Source organism: Lonchura striata, chromosome 12 (assembly GCF_050655825.1).
Source record: "Lonchura striata isolate lonStrDom1 chromosome 12, ASM5065582v1, whole genome shotgun sequence".
NCBI lineage: Eukaryota > Metazoa > Chordata > Aves > Passeriformes > Estrildidae > Lonchura > Lonchura striata.
In genome coordinates, this window is record NC_140714.1 from 24,027,374 (window position 1) to 24,053,440 (window position 26,067).

A 26,067-nucleotide genomic window follows, 5' to 3' on the forward strand; every position below is an offset into this window, starting at 1 on the left:
TGGTGTGGAACCATGCAGACCGACAGGTTACACACATAATTTGTGTTGGAGGCTCATTGGTAGGAAGAGACAGGTGAATTTTAGAGAAGGGAGCTACCTGTGCTGTAGGGAAAACAGTCCCAAATGGATTACCCTGCAGAAAGTCATGGCTTGTCACAGGCTGAAGACATCAAAACACAGTGCTGGTATGCATGTCCTTTAGTGGGAGCAGGATGGGTACAGGCAGAAAAAGGGTAAGAGTAGCAGCATGGCAGGAAAGGATTTCCCCCAATCCTTTCTTCTCCAAACTTCTGTCAGAGTCTCTGACACAGCCCTAAACCTCCACACGGGGCCTCTCCTCTCCCAGCTTGCTAGGGGGTTACTTGACTCCTGACAGCTGGCCCAGCCACAGTCCTCCCATTTAGGGCAGGCAGCTGTGCTCCCTGCTCAGCTTAACCCACTCCTTGCCAGCTTTCCCCTCCCAAAGGATGGTATCTGCCTTTGCGGGACTGGCACAGGGATGCTTATGAGCATCCTGGAGCCTGCATCACTTCAGCTGGCCCAGGGGATGAGCAGGATAGAGGAGTTTTATGGATACATCAGCATAACCAGAGCTCTTCCCCTCTCCCTGCTCAGCTTCTTGTGCATTTATGAGAAAACGTGAAAATCCGTGTTAAGTACCCTCCTGTGGAGCTGATCCTGAGAGTTGCTTCTACTTTGGAAGCCCCAGGAAAACTAGATGAACACCAGATGCTGTCAGTGACATATCCAAACTTAAGCACATCCACCTCAGAATAACTGGGCCAAGGATGAAGCTTCATTCTGTGATCTGATACTCCTCTTAAACCACAGAATCATAGAATGGTTTAGGTTGGAAGGGTCCTTGAAGACCATCCAGCCCAACCCCCATCCACTGTCCCAGGTTGCTCCAAGCCCCATCCAGCCTGGTCTTGAACACTTCCAGGGATCCAGGGGCAGCCGCAGCTTCTCTGGGCAGCCTGTGCCAGGGCCTCACCACCCTCACAGGGAAGAATTACTTTCCAATATCCCATCTAACCCTGCCCTCTGTAAGTTTAAAGTCATATAAAAAGAAAAAAAAACCTAAAAACTTGAGTGGAATAGAATCTGTGCATGGAGTCTGTGTACCAGCAAAAGAGAAGAAAGGAATGCCACTAAAATTGCATAATTTTAGTATGTCTTGTTATCTTGACAATGTGTGTCATGAACTGGGGAACAAATAAATACACTGAATCAAGTGAAGATCCCTCACTCCTGGGTGTAGCCAGCAGAGAGTTAATTTTTTCCAATAGCCAGGAAGGGTGTGGGGCCTCAGTGTTATTGGACAACATTTCAGGTCATTGCCAGGCTGGAAGAGTGGGTCTCCTTTCAGAGGAGAAGGTTCCTTATGGTGGAGCAAGTGTGGCACACGGTGCATTTTGGGTGATGCTGGTCCTGACTAGACGGAGTGGTTTGGGTGGCATAGCTGCAGCTGGATTGAGCTCTGCACTCTCTCTTTAGTACACATTTATTTTTATTATTAATTGTGTTGCTCTTTCTGTTTGTTTTCTTATCTCATTGGTGTTTCCAGTAAATTGTTCTTACCTCAACCCATGATTTTTGCCTTTTGTGCCTCCAGCTCTCCTCTTCAGATGTTCCAGGGGAAGGGGGAGGGGAAAAGGGCAGAGGGAAGAAGCAAACGAGTAAGAGTGTGGTTTTGGAGTCTCTAAACTGGAGAGTATCATTCCTAAACCATTACAATCTCTAAGTCCTATTATGCCAATGAAGAACATACCTGTATATTCTGAACAACATCTTTGAAGGAAGAGGACCGCTGCATACATGTGTTCACTATGTCCATTGCCCTGTCAAAATTCTTTACATATTCTCCATACATTTTCAGAAAAGGAGCAAGTTTCTGCAGGATATCTCCTAGCCGTGGGTTGACACTCCTATGGTAAAGAGACAGGTAAGTACTGAAATGTCTGGAAATCAATGGTATCTTCAGAGAGAAAACACAGCTGTAAGATTTCCACAGTTGTCTCCCAAATGCACAAGCACTTATACATATGTGCAATCAAGACAAGCTAAGTTTAGTTTAAGGTAATCTATGCAATATCCTAGATGAAACCTCAAGCCGGAATCCTATTGTACAAGGGATGATATTTCTGCCCTCATTGTCTTAAGAGCAGACTGACTACACGTTATTAAAGGAACATCTGTATATCTCTTCTGCCCAACACAAAATCTTGTGGGAAACTTTTACCTAATAAAATAATCTTTTCCACCACAGCCAAACATCTGAATTGGTTTTAATGCAAAGAGATGGTTCAATTCATCAGGGTAATCCCTAGGGGCCAGTAATCCCAGGCTGGAGCAGTAGTAGCCACACATCTTTCTCTGCCAAAGTCATGGGCAGGCAGTGAGCCAGCTATTCTCCCCCAGTCTGCCTGCAAGACCCTCTTTAGCTAGCTGACAAGCTTCTATCCTTTTCTGACACCCAGACTCTGCAGTTTTCCTCCCCTTTGTTACAGTTGTCCCTGCAAGTGCAAGTCAGACATAGAGATGCTGAGACTCCTTCTGGTCACTACAGAATGTATGAAGACTGGACTCAACTAGGCATGCCCTGGTCTCGTCTTGGTCAATCAGGGTACCTGGAAAGTTCAGCACTATCTGCACCTGCCGCTGCAGGACACCATGCAACCAATGTGTCCCCTCAAATCGGGTTTCCTAGATCTGACTTACAATTAGCCTTTCTACCTATCGCTGCATTTCTGCTTTATCTACAACTTACAGAATCACAGAATCATTAGGGTTGGAAAAGACCTCTAAAATCAAGTCCCGCCTGCAACTCCTTATAGTAGCTGAATTTTTATTGGTACTTGAAAATATTTATTTCAGCTCTGGGGCTGAAAGAAGCAATTTCATTCCTTCCTAGTACTGTAATTTCATAGTACTGCAATAATAGGAGAGTGGGAATGCAGTAAGGAAAACAGCTCTGGTAATACTTCCAACTGAAAAAACACTCACAATGTATTCTGGAAGTATTGAGTGCTCAGGCCTACTCCTTGAGTCAGAAATGTTTGAGAGACTTCAGAAATGTCTGAGGATTAGTAAATAACTAACATAACTACTGCATTAACCAATAAAAAATTTGAAATTAGACTAGGCCTTATGGTTGCTACAGTTTCTTGAGAATGTATTTTTAAAATAATTGTAATGACAGCTACCTACCATTCTTCTGTAATTCTTGTTTTGAGTTCAGGAAGAAGAAATTGTCCATGGAAACAATAGATGGAAGAAATATTTGAGAAGATGCCTGTTATCACTTCAGATGAGATCCCTGCTTCGGACAATTTAGTGCAAAAAACCTGCAAAAGGCAACAAGACGGTACCAATATTTTTTTACCAAAAACAGTCCTAGACTTGCTGATTTTGGATTGCAGTTTTGCAAAGCTGACTGCTTAGAACAGAGCTGCAGATTTTGACCCCTGGTAGCCAGTTCTTGGAGTCTTAAGGAGAGTCACAAAACTTAAGCCCACTTTCACCCAGGGTTAGATATATCACTATAGGCTATTGAAAAAACTAGAAAAATCTAAGCTGTAATTCAAAAAATATTGAAAGTACTGAGAAGATCAGATATCTCATATTTGAGTGCAAGCTGCAAAGAACATTCAGTCCCTGAAAAGCATTTACTGCTATTTACACAAAGTAAAATAAATAATGTGTTGGGGTTTTTTTTTTCAGTAGGAAAAATTACACCATACTGAACAAAAGGGAAAGACATTCCCTAGATTTCTATGGTCTAAAAACAGTTTCTGTTAATCTAATACAAGCACTGTAAGTCTTCCATACATCTCCAAGAGTTGTAGGGTGAAGGGTTCTCCAAGTTACAGCTTCTAACAATATTTCTTGCCAGGTGACAGTTTTCTTTTTTTTTTCTTCTACTAATTTTTTAAAAGCACTTGGCTAGCAATGTGTCTCATCCTCATTTTTATTTCTTTCCTGCACATTCATGGGTTTTTCTTTGAGATAATTATAAAAATGCCTGAATTGTGTAGCATCAACTCAAAGTCTATGGGGAAGAAAGTTGAGACTTATTGCACCAGTTTCACTTCATTACCACGTGTAAACATGATGGGCAACCATTACAAAACAGAGTGGTAAAAAAATAGCTTGCTGTAGGCACAGGACTAATACGTGTGGCCTGATTTTAGTAAAACATCGACTTCTTGCACATCAAAGAGCAATCACAGATTTAATAATTTCTTAGTGCCTTCATTATCCCTGTGATTTCCTCTCCCCATATACCCAGGGAGGAACCAAATTATGGCAGTGTCTGTGTCTTGGACTGCTGCTTTCCCATTTCACTTTCTGCCAATCCAATCCTCTGGTTCCTTTCACAGAATCCTCTTGCCCAAATCTTGCATCTGGGACCCATGCAACACAGCCTGACAAGCAAACTCCATCTTCCACCTACACACAGTGTTTGTATTGAGCTGTAGCTTAGGCAATGGACAGGAGATATCTTTGCTACCCACTGAAAAGAGAGGAGAGTTAATTCAAAATGGAATTACCTGGTCCAAGAGATGGAGTCTTTTAACATATGCTTCTTCTGTGTGGAGCAGCTCATTGGCAATGTTGAATAGCTTTTGGGGCTCTGTACACTGAAAAAAAAGTTACAAATTACACAATCCACCTGCATCTCAACACCTAAGTTCCACTAACCGTTCTGTTTTTCATTTTTGTCAGTGGCCAAAATCCTACCAGCAGAGCAGCCTGAAGTGAATGAGATTAACACATTTCAGAATCTGCTCCATGTCTATCTAAAGATCACTTTGCTCCAGAGACATTTTAATGTGGCTTTTTGAAAGAGCAATTAGTAATGCAATCAGTGGCTGGTCAGGACATCACTTGAGTTCATTATGGCTTTATAAAAAGAACCAGAAACATCCTCTAAACCTGGAAATAAGTCTAGTTAATTTGAAAAATAAGGCAATAGACTGTAAAACAACTGTTCACCTTTTTGGACTCGGGTCCTGTAACTAAAATGAAAACTAGAAACCAGGCTGTTTGGCCAGGTTTCTACCTTTGCCAGCATAGCATTACTCTCTACGGCATATTTCTAAGATTTTTGTGCAGCTTTAAACACAGGCCAGTTCTCTGGAAAAATTTTCAGCAAGGTAACCCAAATTACTCATTGAAGCCTTTCATTAAGATCATTAAAAAAAAAAACAAAATGAGAAAGGACTACTTAAAAACTCTAAATACAGTTTTAAAGCACTGACTTTAGGCACTGTTCATGTAGCCAAAAGCTACATAGACCTTTCACTCACTAAGTGCTTAAAAATATCTGAATTCCTAGAATACAGGCTTGAGCTTTCCAACAATCTTTTAAAGTGTTAGACTTTAAACACCATGCCTACATATAATTAAACCAATCCAGAACAGAGCATTGGCTGGCTTGTGTTCAGGAATACAACTATGGAAAATGGGCAGCAAGGATGATCAAATGTAGGGAAACTATACTGGGCTGGATCCAGAAAAAAAGCCAAATGCAATGAAGGTAAGAGGTGCATTAACAATTCCTGGAATGGAGAACATTGACTGGACACAATTAATCACTATTTCTATGGGAAAACTGAAGGGCATCAAATAAAATCACCAAGGGTCTGCTTCAGGGGCTGCTTCCTCAAGAAACACGACATTGCCGGCAGTAAACTTCACACAGGTTCCCAAAAGAACCAGAAATATCAATAGAGGAAAAATTCAGCTGAAGTCTATTAAACACATGCGGCAATTTCCAGTTCAGGAAGCACCTGGGTCTGTCACCAGTAGCAGTGCTCCATTCCAAATGCCTGTCTCTGGTGTTCATATTTGGGACAAGGTCTTGTAGATAATAACCCTGCGAGCCATCATCAGATTGTTGAGAATTATCAAATAAAGGCTCTCTTTAAGCTTCTTCAACATTACCTTATTTTGTTTCCAAATAAAGTTGATGAGAAAAATTTAAAGACCTACCTTCCACACACATTCCGACAAAGTGCAATACAACTGAAAACATCAAAGGCTTTTCAAACAAAGACATGAACGCCAACAAGTCAGACCCACAATTATCATATGTGAAATGAGATACCACTTGGCATGAAGTACCCAGAGCTCCATGATGCAAGTGTTTATTTGAAGCAACATCAGACTTCCTTCGAAGCATTCCCTCTATTTCCAGGCACAAATCTGAAGATAGGCAAACATGCCATGAGTGAAGTTTTGACATTGACTCTCTCTGTCCTGCCTCTCAAATTATTCCAAGTCAATTCAAATATTATTTTAAGCTCTTTCAACATGTTACACAACATCCTGCTCTGTTCACTATGTATTAATATTTAGGGAAGAAAAAAAAAAAAAAAAAACCCCAAAACAACAAACTCGCAACACAATAAGTTTTGAAATTGTTCCAAGCAAATACATCTTATTACAGTTTACACTGAAGTGCACTGCTGCCCAGTCAAACCAAGTAACTACAAGGATCTCTCACTGAGAAAGAATTTATCTATTGGTATTGCTGGGCACAAAGAAGCGCTCAAATGAAAGGCACTGATGTAACCAGCTGACATGCCAGCCACCAAGAGCATCCTTTGAATTGTTTGAATTCAGAATTGGAAAAATACTTATTTCCAACCAAATACATTTGTACTCGGAAGTAAATCTTTACATAGCACAGGCACTTTTTAACCTCTTGACATTCACCATCTACGGTTCAGTTTATATTTCAAGAAAACTTGCTGACATCTGCTTAAATACCAAACAAGGGCTGAATAGGCTCAGCTTGAGCTCAGTTTTGCAGAGTGACTCTATCTTCAGTTGCGTTCTCTGCTAGGCAGAGACAGGCACATTTTTCAGACAAATTTACAACATATTTGCCTATGGGCATAACATTTTGAAAGAAATTGTAGATTAATTAAATGTGAGGCAGTTCCATTCTTCTAACTTCATTTTGTGCCATGGTGGGATAGCTTTAACAAAGCCTGAGACATCATTCAGTTCACTAGGAACATGATAATTCATGGTATGTGTTTCTAAAGGAAAAGTAAAAAAAAATCTGCAAACTGAGATTATACTCTGCTTTGTGCAGTGATCTTGCTGGGTGACTGCTCACCACAGCCACAGCATCTCCTGTGCAGTCATTCACTAGAACCTTACATCTGCTGCAAAAGCTGGATGGAACAGTGTGGCTGGTGGTGTGACAAGAAAGATGAGAAAACTGAAGAGGGAGGTGTTGACTTCACAACACAGAAAGTTCCCTCCAATGCTCAAAGCAGCATGTCCACTGTTATTATTAACACAGCAGGAAGCAGTACAGAGGGAGAAAAGCACTCTTTGGTGATTACAAATGAGCATATATTACTCTTAGTGAAAAAATGCCTAAACAAAAACCTATGAAGCACTGATACCCCTCCCAGAAGCATTACTCAGGCTCTCAGGCAGTCAGCACAAGTCTTGGGACTTTGGAAGACAGTCCCTCAGTCTCACGTTCATGTAATTTCTTTGATTTTTATTTTGATAAAAGATAACTGGAAATCCCAGTAACTCACTCCTGAGATTTTAAAACATATTTGTACTAACAGTGAGCCCTATTAGACTGCTGCAGATCACTGCATAACTTGGCCTAGACTACATAAAACAATACCACTCACATATCAGGCAAGGTTGCCTTCCCCAGCCATGAGCTGTGTGCAAGCTTGGGTGGAAGACAGAGAGATAACTCAAGTAGACAAGAATAGTTATTCATGAACTTCACTTACACTGATATCCTAGGAGTTACTGAGCCATCATTAAATTACTCCGCAGCTGTACTTATGCTCCTCCTCCAACTATAACAGCTTTCATATTTAATGAGACCACTTCATGGTGCAGCTGCAAAGACTGGTACTAGGGGTAGGAGGCAGAATGCAGGAAAAAGACTTTCCCAACTTAAGGCTTTTTGAAGGAGATGAGGTCTCCCCAGATCTCAAGCCAGCATTCTCTCTTCTTTCTAGCAGGAAAATTATCAGTTTTGTCAAGGGTGATGTGAAATTCCAGCCTAAGAATAACCATGGAACAATTCAACTTTGAATCACATTAGCTCTCCTTGCTGGAAGCTATGGCCCTTCACTCTAACCCTGAGTCCATAGTGCCCCAATTCTGCAACAGAATCCAAGCAGGGAGCAGGAAATGACCTCAAGTTATGACAGGGGATGTTTAGACTGGATATTAGGAAAAAGTTTCTTCACTGAGGGGTCAGGCATTGGAAGAGGCTGCCCAGGGAAGTGGCAGAGTCACCACCCATGTAAGTGTTCAAAAAACAGGTAAATGTGGTTCTTAGAGACACAGTGTAGTGGTGGACCTGTCAGTGTTAGAGTAGTGGCTGGACTCAATGATCTTGGAAGTCTTTTCCAGCAGTAATGATTCTGTGATTTTATGTGGACACTTGACACAGAAATTGGCTTCACCCAATGTGTTCCCAGAAGAGGGCATAATCTTTACACTGAAGAAGAGGCAGCTGCTCTCTCAGCCTTCCTCCTCTATGTGACTGCAAAAACAAGGTGACTTAGTGTAGCTTGGTGAGCCTCAAAACTGCCTTTTGGAAGGGGAAATCAACTCAAACTGCATGGGAAAACTTGCAGTACATCACATAAATGCACCACAGGAGGAAGGGTAATACAAAAAAAACCCCCAAAAAAGAGTTTTCTTCTGGAGATACATCTCATAAATTCATCAGGTGAGCTCCAGAGAATTACAGCCTCGTAACTTTGGGTTTTGTTGTCCTTATTTCCTACTATATGGACACATAATCTAAGGAACAAGACTCAAAAATAGCCATCAAACCATTGATACCAGTGGTATTTGTCAACAAAGCACTTCTTAATCATATGGTAAATGTCAGCTTGGGGTTGTCACAATTGGTTTAATAGCATTCCTAGTCCAAAATGTAAATTTAATTACCAGATTAAAGATTTTTTAATGTAACATATTATTTTACAGGAGTTGGACTGTGATGATTGTTACTGGTTAGTACCAACTCAGGAAATTCTACAATTCTAGGCTTTCTTGCTAGCCTGTTGCAACTAATAACATATCTTTTAAATAATATTTCAGTGGCACACATGCACATACATGCACATTATGAATATAAAATAATTAAAGTATGTCACAGTGTCTGTATGTAGACATAAACACACTTGTCAAGCTCTGAGGTACAGAACTTGAATGCCATTTTCATCATTCTTTTATAGTTACCAGATGCTTGACCTAGAAACTAAGAAATGCATTCTAATGTCCATATTTCCCAAGGGACAAGCCCTTGACAGACACAAATCATTATATACTTGGTGATTTCAACACAACCACCCAATTTGTAAAAACTGAGGTGTGGGCAGTGCACTTCACTGCACCTACAGATCATTAGCTGCAGCTGCTCATTATATTCTTTAAAACACAAAAATCCCACATATTAACTTTACTGTCATCATGGCGTCGAGGGGTGGGGGGGGAATCCCTAACAAACTCAAACACCCACAAATACAAACAAAAAGAGCCACCAAAAAAAAAGTGCAAAAAGTGGAATATTTTGCAGATAATTTGCAATATTCTGTTCTGTTTTTCTGGAAAAATCTAATCCCTTTTAACAGCACTATTTCTAAAAATAATTGTCTTGATACACAGATAATCAAAGGAATCTGTCTTTAATCATACATAGATGCTGCAAACACACAACAGCCTGCACTACATTAATCTGGAATCAAGGAAAAATGTCTTTTCCAGCTACAGTTTCCTGAAGAGTAATTTGACGTAACTACCATTAAAACAACTTCTCTGCACTCAAGGAGTGGTCACACAACTCCTGTAAAAAAAAACACTCTAAATTTTGGGTGAGACAAAATTCTGATACTGCTCATTCTACTTGGATGCAAGGTCCTGACACTGCAAGATGCACTACCCAATTAACTCTCTGAATAACACAAAGTTCCATGGAAAACAACATGCTCTAACAAGATGAACCTAGACAAACCCAAGCAACAAACACAAGGTAGGAGGTTTCACCTACAAAAGTATTTGAAATTTAACAGCTAACCCCTGGCTGTGATGGATTCTCTTAGATAAAACCTTTTGAAGCAAGCTGGGAACCTTTCTAAAAAACTATCTAGGTCAGGAACAAGTTAGGACCTGCATAAAGCAGGAAACAATACTGACTTATCATCATCCTTTGATGAAAAACCAACCAAACAAATTATCCAAACAATGTATGAAAGCGATGCAAGTGTCAGGAACTGGTTTCTGAGCACTCAATAGCAACAAACAAATTCCCTTACCTTGTTTACATCCAAATACTCTAATTTTGGCACTTCTGCTATCTCTTGCTCCTCACTGCTTCCTTCATCAATATCACTGTCGTCATCCTGCATGGAATCTCTCTTCTGCTCCACAGAGGAAGGTTTGGTGCCCTTTCTGTCAGGTTCCATCTCTCCTGGATTCCCAGCCATGCTGGGCTTCTTCTGCTCTGCCCCTTCTTCACTAGGGAATGTTTCCCCAGCTACACTACAGGAAGGACTGTCAATGCCACTGTCTCTGTTGGGAATTTTACCATTCCCATTCAGTTCTGCAGTTGAGTCCTTAGTGCCAAGCTCTTCTTGGGACTCTTTGCTCACAGTCACAACAGTACAATCTTCATGGCTTTTGTTATCACCTATGCTCAGCTCTTTAATTTTCATTATGTCTGTGTTAGTTAGATCTGTGCTGCACAGTATGCTGGGCTCAGCTTCATCCAATTCAGTTTTGTCATTTGTGGAAGAGTCACTGGAAGCCACTGTGTCACAGTCACACAAGCTCATCTGCTTGGATGAGTCCAGGCCAGGTTCCATCTTAAGAGCTAAATTTAGCTGGTTTCTTTGAAGAATATGTACAGGTTGCCTGTGGGTGAAGAGAAAGCACCGCAGTCATATAAACACTCAGGTTTCACAAGTAGCCTGAAAGAGAGGGTCTGATTGCCATTTTATTCAGGTTGTATTTCTTGCACCCCACTGACAATCCCAGAAGGCAAGAGAGTGCACATTGCAATAATAATGATCACCCAACAACACCCAACGAAAAAATTCACCCCTACATTCTACTGAAATGGCACCACCAGAATCCTAGGCCTTTAGTGCTTTTCATGTCACCTTGAAGAACAGTCTGGTTTGAGGCTTTGGAGAAGAAATTGCCTTTAAAAAGAAGCAATTTGGTCTGGGCTTATTTAAATCGAAACTCTCATTCTTCAACAGAACCAAGCCCTTTTGGCAAGGTATTTTCTACCAGAGAGATTGTATTGAAGCATGAGAAGGCACTACTTTTCCTTTTTGAAAGACACCAGGTTCACCCAGGTGATAACACTCCAAGGCACAGTACGATGCCTGCCTCCATCTCCCTCTTTGTGGAAAAAACCCCATCACTTAGCTCCATTAGGCAGATTTGTTCTTCAGGAAAAGTACTCATGTGTTTGTAAAATGAGCTGGTTTTACAGCAAAATACATATATTTAATCCAATTTAGTGTCTTTCATTACAAAGGTTTAGAACAGCTGCTGTTCTGCATGACATTGTTTCACAGTACCCTATACCCTTCCCTGCCTCCAAGAAGCAAGATCTGATGTTTATTGTATCTTGGACAGAAAACTCGATTATTTAATATCAAAACAATTAAGTTCCTATAACATAATTCCCACATTGAGCTAACTTATCGAAAGCAGACTGTGGGCTACTGGCCTGTGTTAGACCAAATTCAGCAGGTCTTATGCTCCTTAAGCATGACTGTATGTTACAAACTAAAATTTTCTGCTTTTATTAAAAATATACTTTGTCCTCAGTGAAACTTTTCCAGTAGAAAACATCCCAAGAGGACTTTCCATGGGATCATTACAGTTAATGTTTTCTACTATTATATTCTAAGTATAAAATGCAGAAAAGAGAGAGGAGAGTGGATCTGGCAAAGCCATATTTACCTAATACTTTCAAATTTCTCAATGAGCGTGTTGACTCCTGCTGATATTGGTATTTCTTCCTCTCCAGGTGCTAAGTTCCTTGATGACTTGGGATCAGCTGGCAAAGGCCGAGATGGTGCAGGAGGAATTCTTTCCTGCCCAGGTTTGAGATGGACAGGTTTAGGAGGTACTAATGAAAGAGAAGGGAAAAAACAGGAGGATAAATCTCCATCTTCTTTATCCTAAACTGGGAACAAAATCCAGACCAAGAGGTATGTATTCTTTCCTCATTTTTTATGAGTGGCACAAGTGCAGTCGTGAAGTATTGCTTACAAAGCAATAGCAGCTAAAGAAAAATGACAGGCTTCTATTTTGTGTTTCTACAGCTGGCTTTGCTGTGCTAACAAATCGAGTGGCTTGCAGCACTGCACTGCTTCCTCATTACCAAACAGGATGCACAGCTTACGCTTCAGTTTGCAAGTTTGCTTGCCATCTCAATCACACTAACGAGCTTCCCCTTCCATGACTTCTCTGGCACCCCATTGAATGTCTTATAATGGGGAAAAAAAGGTAGAAGGATGAACCACATCCCAAAATAAACTCTCGAAACCCAACCCCAGCATGGATTTCAGTGCCTTGTGTTTGCTTGGTCCAAAATGCCACAGGTTGAACATAATGGCTTTTCTTCCTGTCATTCTCCCTCCCCCCTCTCTTCTGTGGTGTAGTAGTCCTCACAAATTTCCTTCCTCTTTTGGTTCTGTGTTGAGTTGCATATGGTATAAATAAAACAAGTATTGTAAGAACACTCATATTCCACTTCAGGACTCACAAGGAGGCCAAGGTACAAAATTTAATACAGTGTTTTTTAAAAATGGCATTAAAATGTAATGTCATTCTAAAAAAATTATTCAGCTCTTCCACTGGTTGCAGAGTAAATGATTTAGCATACACAGGCAGTAACTCATGGCAACAGGCTCCCATGTTGTCATGGTTTCATATAGGGAAAACAACTCCCATAGGAAGAACTGACACTGGAAGACAGGAAAACTGGCTGTGGGATTGTTCCCAAAGCACACACTGCATGGAGTAGGACTGCCAAGTGTGCCCTCCAATCTAGACTATCCAATGAGTTGACATATTAAATGAGGAAATTCTAACTTCATGTTGTATTAAAAAACATTTTTGAAAACAGTTTCTTTCAACCATTTCTGACTCTGATCATTCAGCTGGGACATGTGACCAGCATTGTAATGGGGCTTGAGTTAACAATTGTTCTGAATGTAATTCCAGGGTTACTTCTTTTAGGAGGATAAACAGAGGCATGTGCACCCAAGAAGTCAATTTCAATTGTCTCTTCCTTGCAGAAGGCTCTGCATCTGTTCTGAGATCCATATCAGCTCAGATGTCTGCCTTGCTCCAGTGGATGGGCAGCTGCCATAGTAGTCCATAGCCAGACAGTGTGTGAGGTCAGTGATGAAGAAATGTTAAAGCATTTTGGAGCTCTGAGTATAGGTCAGACTTTAAACTTCCTATATTACTGAGTTTATTTCAGCATGAAAGAATAAAATCAAATTTTCTAAGGATTTGAGCTTTAAGAGGACACTTCCTATCAGAGGACTGATTTGCCCAGTCTCCAAAACCATCTGAAATACCTATCGTAAAATAAGGGTGCTAAAGTCCAATTCTGAAAAGACCTCTACAAGCCCTATCTTACACAGGAATAACAGGGAAACAGGAAAAGAAAATCTTCTTGCATATAAATGGGATGGTGAAGATGTGTTTTGTTCAACAGGTTTTCAAGTGCACACCATGTGACCAGTGAGCATCTAGCCATGTTTCTCCATGTAAAAATAAAAAACAACCAAAAAACAAGTATCCATACAGCCTTCTGGCCCATCTACCAAAGACAAGCTCTGCAATCCCCACAGAGGGTGCAGCAGGCAGACATGTCAGAATCTACCCCACATACCCCATCAGGCCTTCAAAACTGGCCCTGATCCATACATCCAAAGGTTTTACAATAATGTCAAAGCATTTACCCTAGGTCTCACTGCTGTCCATGTAAATATTTGATGTCTTTCCTGTTAGTGGATTCATCTGAATCACCTCAGACAACACACTCTGCACTGGACCAAAAGGAAGAAGGAAAGCATTTTTGTTAATTCTGAATTTTTACCTACTGAAGTAATGTTGAGAAATAGAGACTTCAGCATGGAGGCAAAGCCACTACTGAGGACTACTTGGCAAGCAAAATTTCAGCCACACCAGATGTTCAAGGCCACCTTTGTTCAAGGCCAAGTGCACCTGGGTCAGGACAATGCCAGATGCAGACTGGATGGAGAATGGATCAAGATTAGCCCCACGGAGAAGCACTTTGGGGTGTGGTTGTCAAGATGTTTGACATGACCTGAGCACGTGCACTGACCGCCCAGAACCTCGCCGTGTCCTGGACTGCATCCCCGCCTGCAGCATGAGCAGCAGATTCTCTGCCTCTGCTCCATTCTGATGAGACCCCGACTGAGGAAAATACCACGCTCTGGCACGGTGTGGGTGGATGGAGGCAGAGATCTCTGAAGTTTGCTCTTGGGGAAAGAGGTTTATTGGGGGTGCAGGAAGGTCCTGCCTCGTGCTCCCAGACGCAGCATGTGGCCGGGCCTGAGAGCGTGGGGGAGGGGAGAGACAAAAGGAGGGTTTAGGAGAGGGGAAGCTCCAAGGGAGGGGAAGTTCCAAGAGACCGTGTGGCCCCTCGAAGCCTTCTTATCAGGGGGCTTCGAGGTGGGTTGGAATAAGGCATATCCAATGGGGTTGCATGCACTGATGTTTTAGGGGAGGGATAGTGGTGTGGGGTGAACCATACATGGAACAGTCCATTTCACCCCAGGACCCATCCAAAGGCAGGGGCATTGTCCGGCTAGCTGGGAGAACTCTTCTCATCCCGATGTATTATTTAGGAACAATTATATTTATCTATCATCTACAACACCCAACCTGCAGCTCTGGGTCCCCCAAAACAAGAATGACGTTGACCTGTTGCAATCAGTCCAGGGGTGCTGCAAGGGCTGCAGCCTCTCTGATCTGGAGATGGGCTGAAAGAACTGGCAGGGTGTTCAGTCTGGAGAAGAGAAGGCTCCAGGAAAAGCTAAGAGCCCTTCCTAGTGCCTAAAGGGGCTCCAAGAAAACTGGAGAGGGACTTTGGACAAGAGCCTGGGGCACCAGGACTAGACAGAATGACTTCCTGGCTGACAGCAGGGTTAGATGGCATATTAGAAATTAATTCTTCCCCATGAAGGTGGTGAGGCCCTGGCACAGGTTGCCTGTAAAAGCTGTGATTTCTCTGTCCCTGGAAGTGTCCAAGTCAAGTTTGACATGGCTTGGAACAACCTGGTCTAGTGGAATGCATCCCTGCCTATAGCAGGGGATGGAACAAGATAACCTCTAAGTTTTCCTTCCACCCAAACTGTGATTCTGTGGCTCTAATTAAAGTAGAAGTTTGCTACATGGAAGATACCAACATTACAAAGCACTTTCAGCTGTTGTCTGAAGGCTGAAGCCACATGCTGGAAAGCTATCTCCTCATTCCTCCTTCTGAAGGTTTTACACAGCAGCGCATGACTTGAAATCATGCTAACTAGGGCCCCTCCAACTTTCTGAAATACACACACAGAAAAAACAGTTTACATCCTCAGTGATTGGAAATCAGTGCCCATGAACACAACAGCAAAGTATTTGCACCAGATTAATTAATTCCAGTTCTTACTGAACAGACTCACTATTCCTTTTTCTTGCTAGTAAATAACAACAGTCATGTAACAACTACTAATTAAACTTGGGCTACTAAGACCTCTAGGTGAAAGCTCTATAAAGACACAGACCTTGTGAGATGTGTCAAGCATGAAGTAGTATATTAATTTAATGTTTAAGGTTTACTTCCAGAAGCAGAAAATACAATGCTTTCTTTGTTGTTGTTTAAGGCTGAATTGCTTTTGTATAGATATTTTAATTGGGAGGGGGTGGTAGTGTAATGGCTCAGTGGTACAACACAAAAAAATCTTTTTCAGATGACAATGACTATCTATCACATGGACCCATATCGTCTAAACATTTTGGTTTATGAACTTAATATCTTCTTGAGGCTTAGCTTCCTTTGTTCCAAACACCTCTCAAGCTCCATGCTTTTTGCATCCCCTATTCCCTTGAGGCAAGCACCCATTACAAACATAAGTGTAATCAATTCTACAAAGCACGGGGTGGTGAGAGTAGGACTCTTGGCAAACTGGCATTAAAAAGACAGACCACATGTCATTTCACTGATGGAGAAACATGAAAACAACTTCTACTTTTTCAAGAAATTTCCTGCAATCTTTTTTGCAGAATTCAGAAGCCTGGGGAGACAAGAACATCTAGAGACCAGCTGGAACACGCTACTTCCTGGCTCAGTATCTTCCATCATACTTTTGGTTTTCCACCTATTGGACTATTAGCTGGCAGTTCTGTGGAAGTATCATAAACCCACAGGTGATTGGTTTAGCTTCTACTTCATATTTTCAAAATACATTTGGTCCATTTAGGCATTTCCTGTTGCCATATGTAGTTACAATAAATGGAAAACAGACCAGGTTTTAACAATAAGATATTATTACCTAAAATACATCTAAAAAAATTATCCAAAATATAAACAATGTTGATAAATTCAACTTACACTTCACAGCTGCACGAGGTATACCAACAGGACAAGAAACATAAAGTGACAAGTTAAGTAATTGGTTATTGCTGAATCAATTTCTTCTTGAAGGCTTCTCTAAGTGGTTATCTAACATTGGAAAATGAAGATAATAAAACCATACCAGCTATACATTACAATGTAAAAGTAACTATTTTGCTGTGACTCAAATTGAAACAATAATTTTAAAATATTATACTTCCTGTGCAATAGAAACTTGCACAATTTCTAGAAGGACAAAGCCACTTACCTTGGGGTTTCTGTAGAGGATGCATTTTGGCCAGTGCAGTTTTGGTTTTGGGCTTCCTTCCAGCCTGATGGAGACATTGCCCTGAGCTGATATGCTGCAGTTCCCCACATGCTTCCAACACAGGATTGGAGTCAATGTGACACTTGATTTGGAAAGGAGAGCAAGGGCAACCTGAGGGAAGGAGGGAAAGAAGTTAGTATTTGTTCTATTGATCCTGAAGAAAATTTTTGCTACTTCTGGAAATAGATCACTCATCCAAATTCCTGAAGAAGGGAAGTGGGAAAGGAGAGGGTTGAGCCATTCAGTCACAAGTTATTACAACCAATATACCAGCATTAATTATCCTGTTAAACTGCCTGATAAGCCAGGCAGAATTTCTGCAATCCTATCTTTAATTAATTATTTACTTCTTTACCACAGACGCCCAAAATAAAAGAGCAAATATAAAAGTTAAGAACCATTTCAAAATTATTTCTCCAAACAGAAATACAAGTGTTGTAGCATATAATGTTCTGTTACTTGATAAAATAGAACTGTATTAGGATGATTCAGAAGTATGTTCCACGTGATGGGAATGGTACAAGTGACAGTTCTTCAGATTTAATCACTCAAGTTGCATCTTATCCCTATTTATTACTCCTCCTTATATAAAAGATTAATATGGCTGCAAAAGCTCCAGCTTAGAAGATGCCATTAAGATACAGTCCAGCGGCAATAGAGGGAAAGAAGTGATTAATATGATTGTTAGTCTTTCATTTTACATTCTTGGTTCAATTCTGTGAAGACTCAGAAAACAAACCATCATGGACCCTGCAGTATTTGACTTGGAGTTTTTTTAGAATTGTGGCAAGGCTACATAAAACCCTTACATCAGCTTTTCTAGTGTGTCATGAGAAGGTTAAAAAAAGAATTTAAAAAACAATGTGGTTTAAAGTTGCTGCATTTGAACATATAAGTATATGAGGTTCTGGCAGTACTCAGAAATGAAAAACACATCAAATTTAGAAATTTGACATAAATGCTCTAAAAAAGGGCAAAGAAAACAAGACAAACATTCTTTCCCTATTACTGTTTTGAAATGGACTAGCTGAATTTACCAGACTCTCACCAGGTGGAGGGTGGCCAGCATCACATAGAAAGGATTCATCTAAAGGTGAAAAACCAGTCTTTGCCTTTCTGTGATGTCTTCAACAACATGGCTTTAGCTTCAAAAATGCAACCTACTTTCACCCAGATTCCTATTAAGATCAAAAACCTGAAATGAAAAGCACTCCCAGTCACATCAACTAAATTTTCCTGGACTTATATTAATGGTATTAAATCAGGATGTGATCTTTTGAATAAAGCCGCTGGAGTCTGAGCCATGCAGACTGCAGATTTTGTTGTCAAAAATAGATTCAGATGGCACAAATCTACTTACTGATCTCTGCCACCCAAATATACAATCCCTGAATTCCCCATGTATGGCTGCCAGTTGCTGCTGGTTGAAGGTTCATTAGCATTTCTACCACAAATATCTTCTTTTCAGCAGATTTGAGACCAGCTATTAAAACATCCTTCCAGCTAAAATCAGGAAATTATAAGTATTAAGTTCTATTAAGATATAATTTCATTTAACAGAAAAATGCAGTGAAAACAGAGAAGATTATTAGAACAGATTAATAGATTACTGCAAACATATAATCACTGCCAGAATTTATGCTGATGCCTTGGCTCTGGGTACCAACATCTCCCTGTGGCAGTAGCAGTGCTGCCACAGGCCAGATTTCCAGGACTTCTTCCTTATGAACAGTAGCTCAACATAGCCAGAAATTAAAACAGTGCATAAATGAAAAGCCTGAATTTGATGAAATTAAAAGAGCAGCATGCAGAAAATAGAGCTCAATATTTCAGCACGTATTCACCAGCATGTGACTGGAATGCAATCTAGCAGTGTTGCATGTTCTTAAAAACTGCTTCAGTGATCCAATTCTTCAATGGACAAATCTCTGCACCTATCACAGCTCTAGAAAATACAAGAAGACCTCTCTAACCTGGGCTCTGATGTGTGATGACACAAGCACAGCACCAGTTTCAGCTGTGTTGAAACTCTGAATTCCTGGTAGATGCCAGACACTTCCACACTCCCTCACAGCCACTGGAGGAGAGCCACAGCTTCTGCCCTCAGGCACTACATCCCTGGGAGAACCCAAACTGGACACCCTAAGATGAGCCCAGATACCCCATGCTGACTTGGGATAAAGTACCAGTTACCCTAAGCATTCCGCATTCTTCTTTAACCACTGCCACTAAAAAAAAAAAAAAAGACTATCCTGTTGGTATAATTTTGTGAAGTTTCAAAAGTAATTAAATCCCAATCCCTGTTTCTTTCCTCCTGGAATAAGGTGAGGTGAGCCACCTTACCTTCTATATTGAAAACAAAAGCTAGTGGTTCCTTCATTGGTTTCAAATGTGTGGCACCACCAGACACCCTTTTTGTCTAGGTTAAAACCTCTTATGAGCTACTTACAGTACTGCAAAGCAGGGTGTTTTGACCCCCATTTTATAAATTCACACATTAATTCTTCCTCTTATGCTGCTTTATTATCTCCAGCATTTTCCTCAAATCTACTTAAAGCTTGCCTCTTCCTCCTGTCCACAGCCAAGCTGAGACCTCAGCAGGGGTTTAAGGCAGTGTTTGTGCTGGGGCTGTACAGCCTTGCTATAGAACCCAGCTCAGCGACACTGACAACAATTAGCTTACATTTTTCAGGCATTCCAAAACATCAAATTCAGCAAAAAGAGTGATAGCAAAGTTACCACCATAAGCTTTCAGAATAGCTGTAATCAAACAAATATTATGTTCTAAAGCAAGCAAGAATCTGGCATGGACTGCAATTCCCCACCAAAGAGAGGCATATCACTTACTTGTGCTTGAGCAGAGACTCACACATTTTTTCTTACTTGCTTAAGCTGTAAGACAACTAACAGGAAGGAAGAACAGCTCCTGCTGCAGCTTTCATTTCATGGGTTAAATACCATGTTCACAGGAACTGACCTCTCCCAGCTCACTTCCGACCACCATTGTGGTTGGTGAGTCAAAGCATATAAACTGGTAAATGGCCATGGAGGAGCTGTGATAAGCACAAGTCACAGGAGATTACTGCTGGGTTTGAGTTTCAAACCATCTGAAAGGCAATATAAAGGATGTGGATGGTTTAGAAGACTGAATCTTCTGAAATAGAAAAGAGAAAGCTAGATCATGGAATCATAGATTCTCAGAATGGTTTGGAGTGGAAGGCCCCTTAAACAAAAACCATCTTGTTCCAATCCCCTTCCACTAGACCAAGTTGCTCAGAGTCCTATCCAATCTGGTCTTGGACACTTCCGGGGATGGAACAGCCAGCGCTTCTCTGGGCAACCTGTGCCAGGACTTCACCCACCTCACAGATCACTTCTTCCTAACATCCAACCTAAACCTAAGATCTTTTAGTTTGAAGCCACTCTCCCTTGATCTATCACTATATACCCTTGTAATAAGTCCCTGTCCAGGCCTCTTGTAGGACTCCTTCATATTTTTATAGATTTTTGCTTAAATATAGTTTGATATTAATGCAAGAACAATCAGTAACAGCAGTAACATGTAATGAAAACCAACAAAACCACAGTTTTCTGCATGCAAACTCTCAGTTTGCTTCACAGTCTGAGAAGGGAAATGAGGGACCACAAAGTGACAATAATGAGGGGCCACAAAAGTGACAATAAATGCAATTCTACCAACATGGGATGGAGCTTGCTAAAAGATTTACATCAAATGTCTTGAAAATGTTCAAAGCTGCTTCTTCCATTATCCTGCTCTCCCATCAGAATCTCCATGGGAAATGATAAGGGATGAAGCAAAATCTAAAATTTTTGAATAAATGCTGCATTGCAGGGCAGACTCCATCTCTGAGGAGCCACAGAGGGGCTGCTGCTTTGAGTTCTTACAAAAAACCACAAACCTGACGAACCCTGACAAATTGCTCAGTCTGAGCAAGGCTGCCAGAAATTTGGTCTATTCAGTTAATCTCAAACCACCATAGAAATACAGACACAAAAAAAAGAGTTTTATGTGAAAGAATCACATTGCTGAAATTAACAAATTTGTTCATATAAAGCACAAGAAAGACCAATAGCTTCCCTAGACCTATAACAGTAGTATTTGGGAATTTGGGATTTGGTGTACTTTTATCCTGTTCTGACTAATTTTAACTACCTTAGGTGAGGATGCTTTCTCCAACAGATGTTTCATAGCATCTCAAGTGTCACTACTAAACATCGTTGTCATTGTATCATCCATAAACCTGCATCAAAATACCCACCTTTATGCTCATTAGATTCTCCTATGGTACATTCTTACAAGCTAATCCAAATAAAGGCTGTGCTTTACAAGCACTGGCACACACCTTACATTTCTCATCATCTGAATCACAACAGGCATATTACTGAGGATTTTTCAGCTCTGACTTCTGTTCTTCTTGAACAGGTTTTTACATACAATGAGCAAAAAACTATTTTACACACTCATTTGAGTGCAGTCTCTGTATCTGTCATTGCAATCTTGTTTTAATTGCCCTATCCAGAACAGCACATAACCCAGGTACCTGTGCAAAGCTTTTCCAACAGTCCTCTGCTTCTGGGACATTTCACATTTGATCCTGCAGCAAGGAATTGCTCCACAACTGCTTTAAAGAAACCATTACAGAATTTTCATTACTCATTTAATCTGGTATACTTTAATTTGAAGAATTAGCTTTTCAACAGACCTACATCAGCCCTTTCCTCACAACAATAAAGCACACTCTTTGTCCCATTCAGTGCTCCCCAGACAGGGTACTACAGCATAGTCCTAATTTTCCATCTTGCATGTAAATTTAAAAACTTCACACTCCAGACCCACATTTGTCTAGCTAGAAACACTGCTGGCACTGTTCTACATAAAGCAGGAATGCAGTGTCAGTACAGACTCTCTGGCCTCCCACCATTACAGGGGCAGCTTAGACACTAGGGCCTTTCCCTCAGACATGGGTTAGCTGGAAAACTGCTATTGAAAATTGGCTATGAAAGTGATTCTTAAGTGATTACTTTACATTTATATAATTACAATGGTCAGGAGAAGATTTCAGAGTGACAGAAATAAGGAGCTTCCACACCTAATTCTGGATTGCCGCACTGCTTAACACAGATGTGTAAACCAAAATCCTGACAAAGTCTTCATACTTACCCAATGACAAGGCAAAGAAAAGGCAAAAATACAAGCACATCTCAGAAATCCTGCTTCTAGAAAGTCATTACATGCAATTTTACACTGGGGCAAGGAAAAAAAACAGACAAAAACAATCAAGAAGCTCACTTCTACTTTTAGGCATTTTATGTTGCTCTGAATGCAGCTGGCCACTACATCCCCCAGAGACAGCACAAAGCAAAGAGACAGCACAAAGCAACGATCCTCCCAAGGCTGGTCAAATATGCCCCATCATTTCTACCATCGTGGCAATGATACCATCTCTAGAGATGTAATACAGGATCAACTCAACTTGCCACTAAGAGAGAAAATTTAAATTCCTTTTCAGGACAAAAAATCAGAATCTAATGCTACCTGTATGGAAGGTCATCTTTCCCTAGTAAAGAAGAAAAGTGATATTTTTTATTTTATTTTTATTATGTAGTAGGCTGCCAAGCAAAATTCTGTCCAAAAAATGAGTGAAGTGTTACATCAGCTGAATGGGAAGAAGGGCCATCTTCCAACCCTAGGGATTCCAAGGTGGCCTGAGGAGGGGAAGGAACAACTAGAAAAGCCATACTGAAAACAGAATAAATTCACTCAAAAGGAAAACAAGAAAGAAAAAGGACCACAGAATATATTCTCCTCCAGGACTAACAACAGGCACAATAAAGCCCTGAAACAAAAATATATGTTTTTCCTGTGTGAAACAGGATGTGGTACTGCAGTTAGCAAGAATTTACCTTCAGCTCCTGGGGTTATTGGTACAAAGTTTTAAAAAAAGTCTTGTGTTTTTACTGACTGTGTTTTAATTGAGTCCTCTGTTAACATCCACACAAACACTGAGGATATGCAGTCTACTGCTCAGCCCCAGCCTCCCTTCAGTCACAGGAGTCAGCCTCAAATGACAGGGTTGTACTGAAACCTCTTTGTAAGAAGGCAGTTGCCTCATCCAGCTGGCACTCCAGGGACAAGTCCAGCCTGACCATCTCCTGCAGAGAAGGAGGGACTGTGGGGAAGCAGCTCCTCGCTGTACATCACTGTTATCAAAGCACTAGACAGATGCAAGTCCCAGGAGTGGAAAACTCCACATGTAATTATTTCTTTGCTAATAAACTTCTAAGTTATTATAATTTAAACTCTGCTGGAGAGTAGATGAGGACTGATGGATTTTGGGGGGCTTGGGGGATTTTTTTAAGTAGTCATATTTGTTCATGTCGTTTAACACAAATACTGTAATTTCTAAATCTGTGTCTGCAGTGCTGCTGAGTGTGATAATGAACTACACAGTAAATGTCTTGAAGCAATATCAATGTCGTGTGCTTCTCCTCAGTATCACAGGATCATAGAATGATTAAGATTGGAAAATATTTCTAAGAGCACCAGGTTGACACCTCCACACATTTTTTTGAACATTTTTGAACACTCAACCACTGTTCTGGGAAGCCTGTGCTGGGCTTGACCTCCTTTTCAGTGAGGAAATTTTCCCTAATATCCAACCTAAACCTCCCCTGGCACAACTTGAGGCTGTTTCATCTTGTCGTGTCACTTGCTACCTGGCAGAAAAGACTTGACACCCACCTAAGTGGCAACTCTCAAGTTCTTGCATGATGTTCTGTGACAAACTTGTACCAAAGTTATTCTTTCATATTTTGCTTATATTTGTATCTCTTTGGAGAGTATCAGTTTGGCCTTAGGTTTCATCTCTCAGTTGACTTGGACACAGATGCCCATCAGTAACTTTTGCATTAGCATTTCTATCATACCTCAGAATTTGAGCATATCTTTACAGATCTGGTCCCTGAAACTTTGGCATTATGATTTCAAGCCTCCAGTGGCATTCCCACACAGGAAACAGACAAGGCACACAGGAAACAGATTTCAAATTAAAAAAAAACCAAAACAACATGTTTTAATACCTCTGTCTAGGGCTGGAGACTGTTCATTGCTAGAGCAAATTTCTACATTTAGCCATAGTCTTCTCAATATTTACATTTGGCCTGCTCTTCATATTGACATACAGAGAACAGATGTTAGGGGATCCTGAACATCAAATCCCCATAAATGGAAGGCAATGACAAACTTTTATGATCTAACAAAGTATAACAAAGAGGCTGTGAAAATCCCATTCTTCTGGAGGAAGCATTTAGCTAACTTTTCCCCTCAAATGGCATAGTTTAATTAGGCTAAAATGATCACCACAGTTATTTTCTGTGACACAAGATCAAAGATAGAAGAGAAAAACCCCTGAGACTCTTCCATCTAGTAAGAAAAGCAGGTTAGATGCCATAAAAAGACTGAGGCATAAAGAGAGACAAAGAAAAGGAGAAGGAGCCTGGGGTAGGCGTCAGCCAGCCTGACATCGAAGGAGACAAAAGCCCTGCCAGAATGCTGCAGACATCAGGAGATTCAGCCATCACATGGGACTGTTCCTCTACTAGAGAAATGGAGGCAAGAAGGGATGAGCAGCTAGACTCATTTCTTTGATGAATACAAGTCTTGTCCTACTTTTGTGTGATGAAATGCAAAGCAACTTGTTTAACTTCAGCAGTAAATTTCAAGACTTAATTCCTGCATTGGTCAAGGTGCAGATATCAAAGGCCATCTTAAGTTGTTGCATGTGCCTAATTTAGAAGGGGAAAGGGGAATTGGCTTTCATCCATGTATTTCATTATAACTAACAAGAAACCCAGAATTCATTAACTCCTAAGACGGTGTTTTGCTTTGATTTTCTCTTTAGCAAAAGTATTCATTGAAGATGGAAGATAATGGGCCTTTCTCCCTATTTTTTTCCTGAGTTGAGGACTGAGTATTGGGCAGATAACACACACAGAATAAAAAATAAAGTAAGCACTTGAAACAGGCTAGAACTCTCTCTAAGGAAGTTCTAGCAAAGTATTTCTCATCATAATTTTACCCTCATTGTTCTCATTCTAGCCAGGTAAGCATAAGCAAGGGCATTTCTCTGACTTATAGGAAAAGTCCCAAACACCACCACTGTGGGGTCTTTCAGCACAGCAGCAGCATTTCGACATATCTTTTCCTCCTTCTGCCTTTTCCCCATCCAAATTCGCTTTGCAACTCATACTTCTGGTAATTAACTTGGTTTGGCTCTGGTCTCCAGATTTAGTCTGGCTGCTTCCTCCACAACACAGGGATGCTTACCCACAGACAACTCCTGGTCTCCCAGAAGGGAACACCCATACCAAACTGATCTCTCTACAGCGTCCTCAGAGACCAGCCAAAGGCAGCTGAGCATAAGGTGTAGTGAGTAGCTGTAACTATAAATGCATTTTCACCACGGATTTTCAAAGATGAAGCTATCATTTTACCTGACAGCCTCACAGCCTTCACTGATGTCTATACCACCTCTAAGATGCCCACACTAGATGACCCTCCTCTAAGATGCACATACCAGATCCTGATGAAGGGATGCAGGGAGAATCTTTATTCAGCATTCCAGAGACTTTCCTCTTAGATGAGCACAGAGTTTGCTTTTTTCTTTTTCCCCTGACAAGTAAAAGGTTTTTCATTAGGATTGAGGAGTCCTAATTAATAATTACACTGATTTTGCAACTCAATGAACTATTCAGCTTAATAATATACCTGCAACTTCACATCTGTACTACTTTAACACAGGAATTGCAACACCAGAGCAATGAATTACTGTGAAAACCTAAAGAGATTTATTCTATAAACAAATTGCTGCAGCTAAAGCCATCTCAGTTTGTTCCTTTCAGGGTACCTGCAGCTGCATGCTTTACTGTCTTTGAGATTCTCTCCTAGGAACAAAGAAAGATGGCAGATCTCCAATTTCCAGAACTGGTGAGCTGCGGGAAGAATTTCTCTGTTCTCTGAACAGAGAAAAGCATTACACTGCCCACCTTC

The 26,067-nt window shown here is 40.8% G+C and overlaps 1 protein-coding gene across 12 annotated transcripts in view; it reads right to left on the bottom strand.

Annotated features, from left to right (window-relative positions):
- FGD3 (FYVE, RhoGEF and PH domain containing 3) overlaps nucleotides 1–26,067 on the bottom strand; it is a 102,984-nt gene that overhangs the window by 28,649 nt on the left and 48,268 nt on the right. For 6 of the 12 annotated variants that reach the window (XM_085590896.1, XM_021539532.4, XM_085590899.1 and 3 more), the window contains 6 exons: nucleotides 16,938–17,108; nucleotides 11,989–12,157; nucleotides 10,326–10,923; nucleotides 4,554–4,643; nucleotides 3,211–3,347; nucleotides 1,772–1,928 (listed from right to left, as the gene is read on the bottom strand). In XM_085590896.1, the coding sequence (XP_085447022.1) occupies nucleotides 1,772–1,928; nucleotides 3,211–3,347; nucleotides 4,554–4,643; nucleotides 10,326–10,923; nucleotides 11,989–12,157; nucleotides 16,938–17,108 (1,322 nt within the window). Of the gene's footprint in view, nucleotides 1–1,771; nucleotides 1,929–3,210; nucleotides 3,348–4,553; nucleotides 4,644–10,325; nucleotides 10,924–11,988; nucleotides 12,158–16,937; nucleotides 17,109–19,844; nucleotides 19,984–21,559; nucleotides 21,632–25,594; nucleotides 25,690–26,067 lie in introns of those variants that run through there. The other 6 variants (XR_014958228.1, XM_085590895.1, XM_085590893.1 and 3 more) reach the window with 3 other exon arrangements.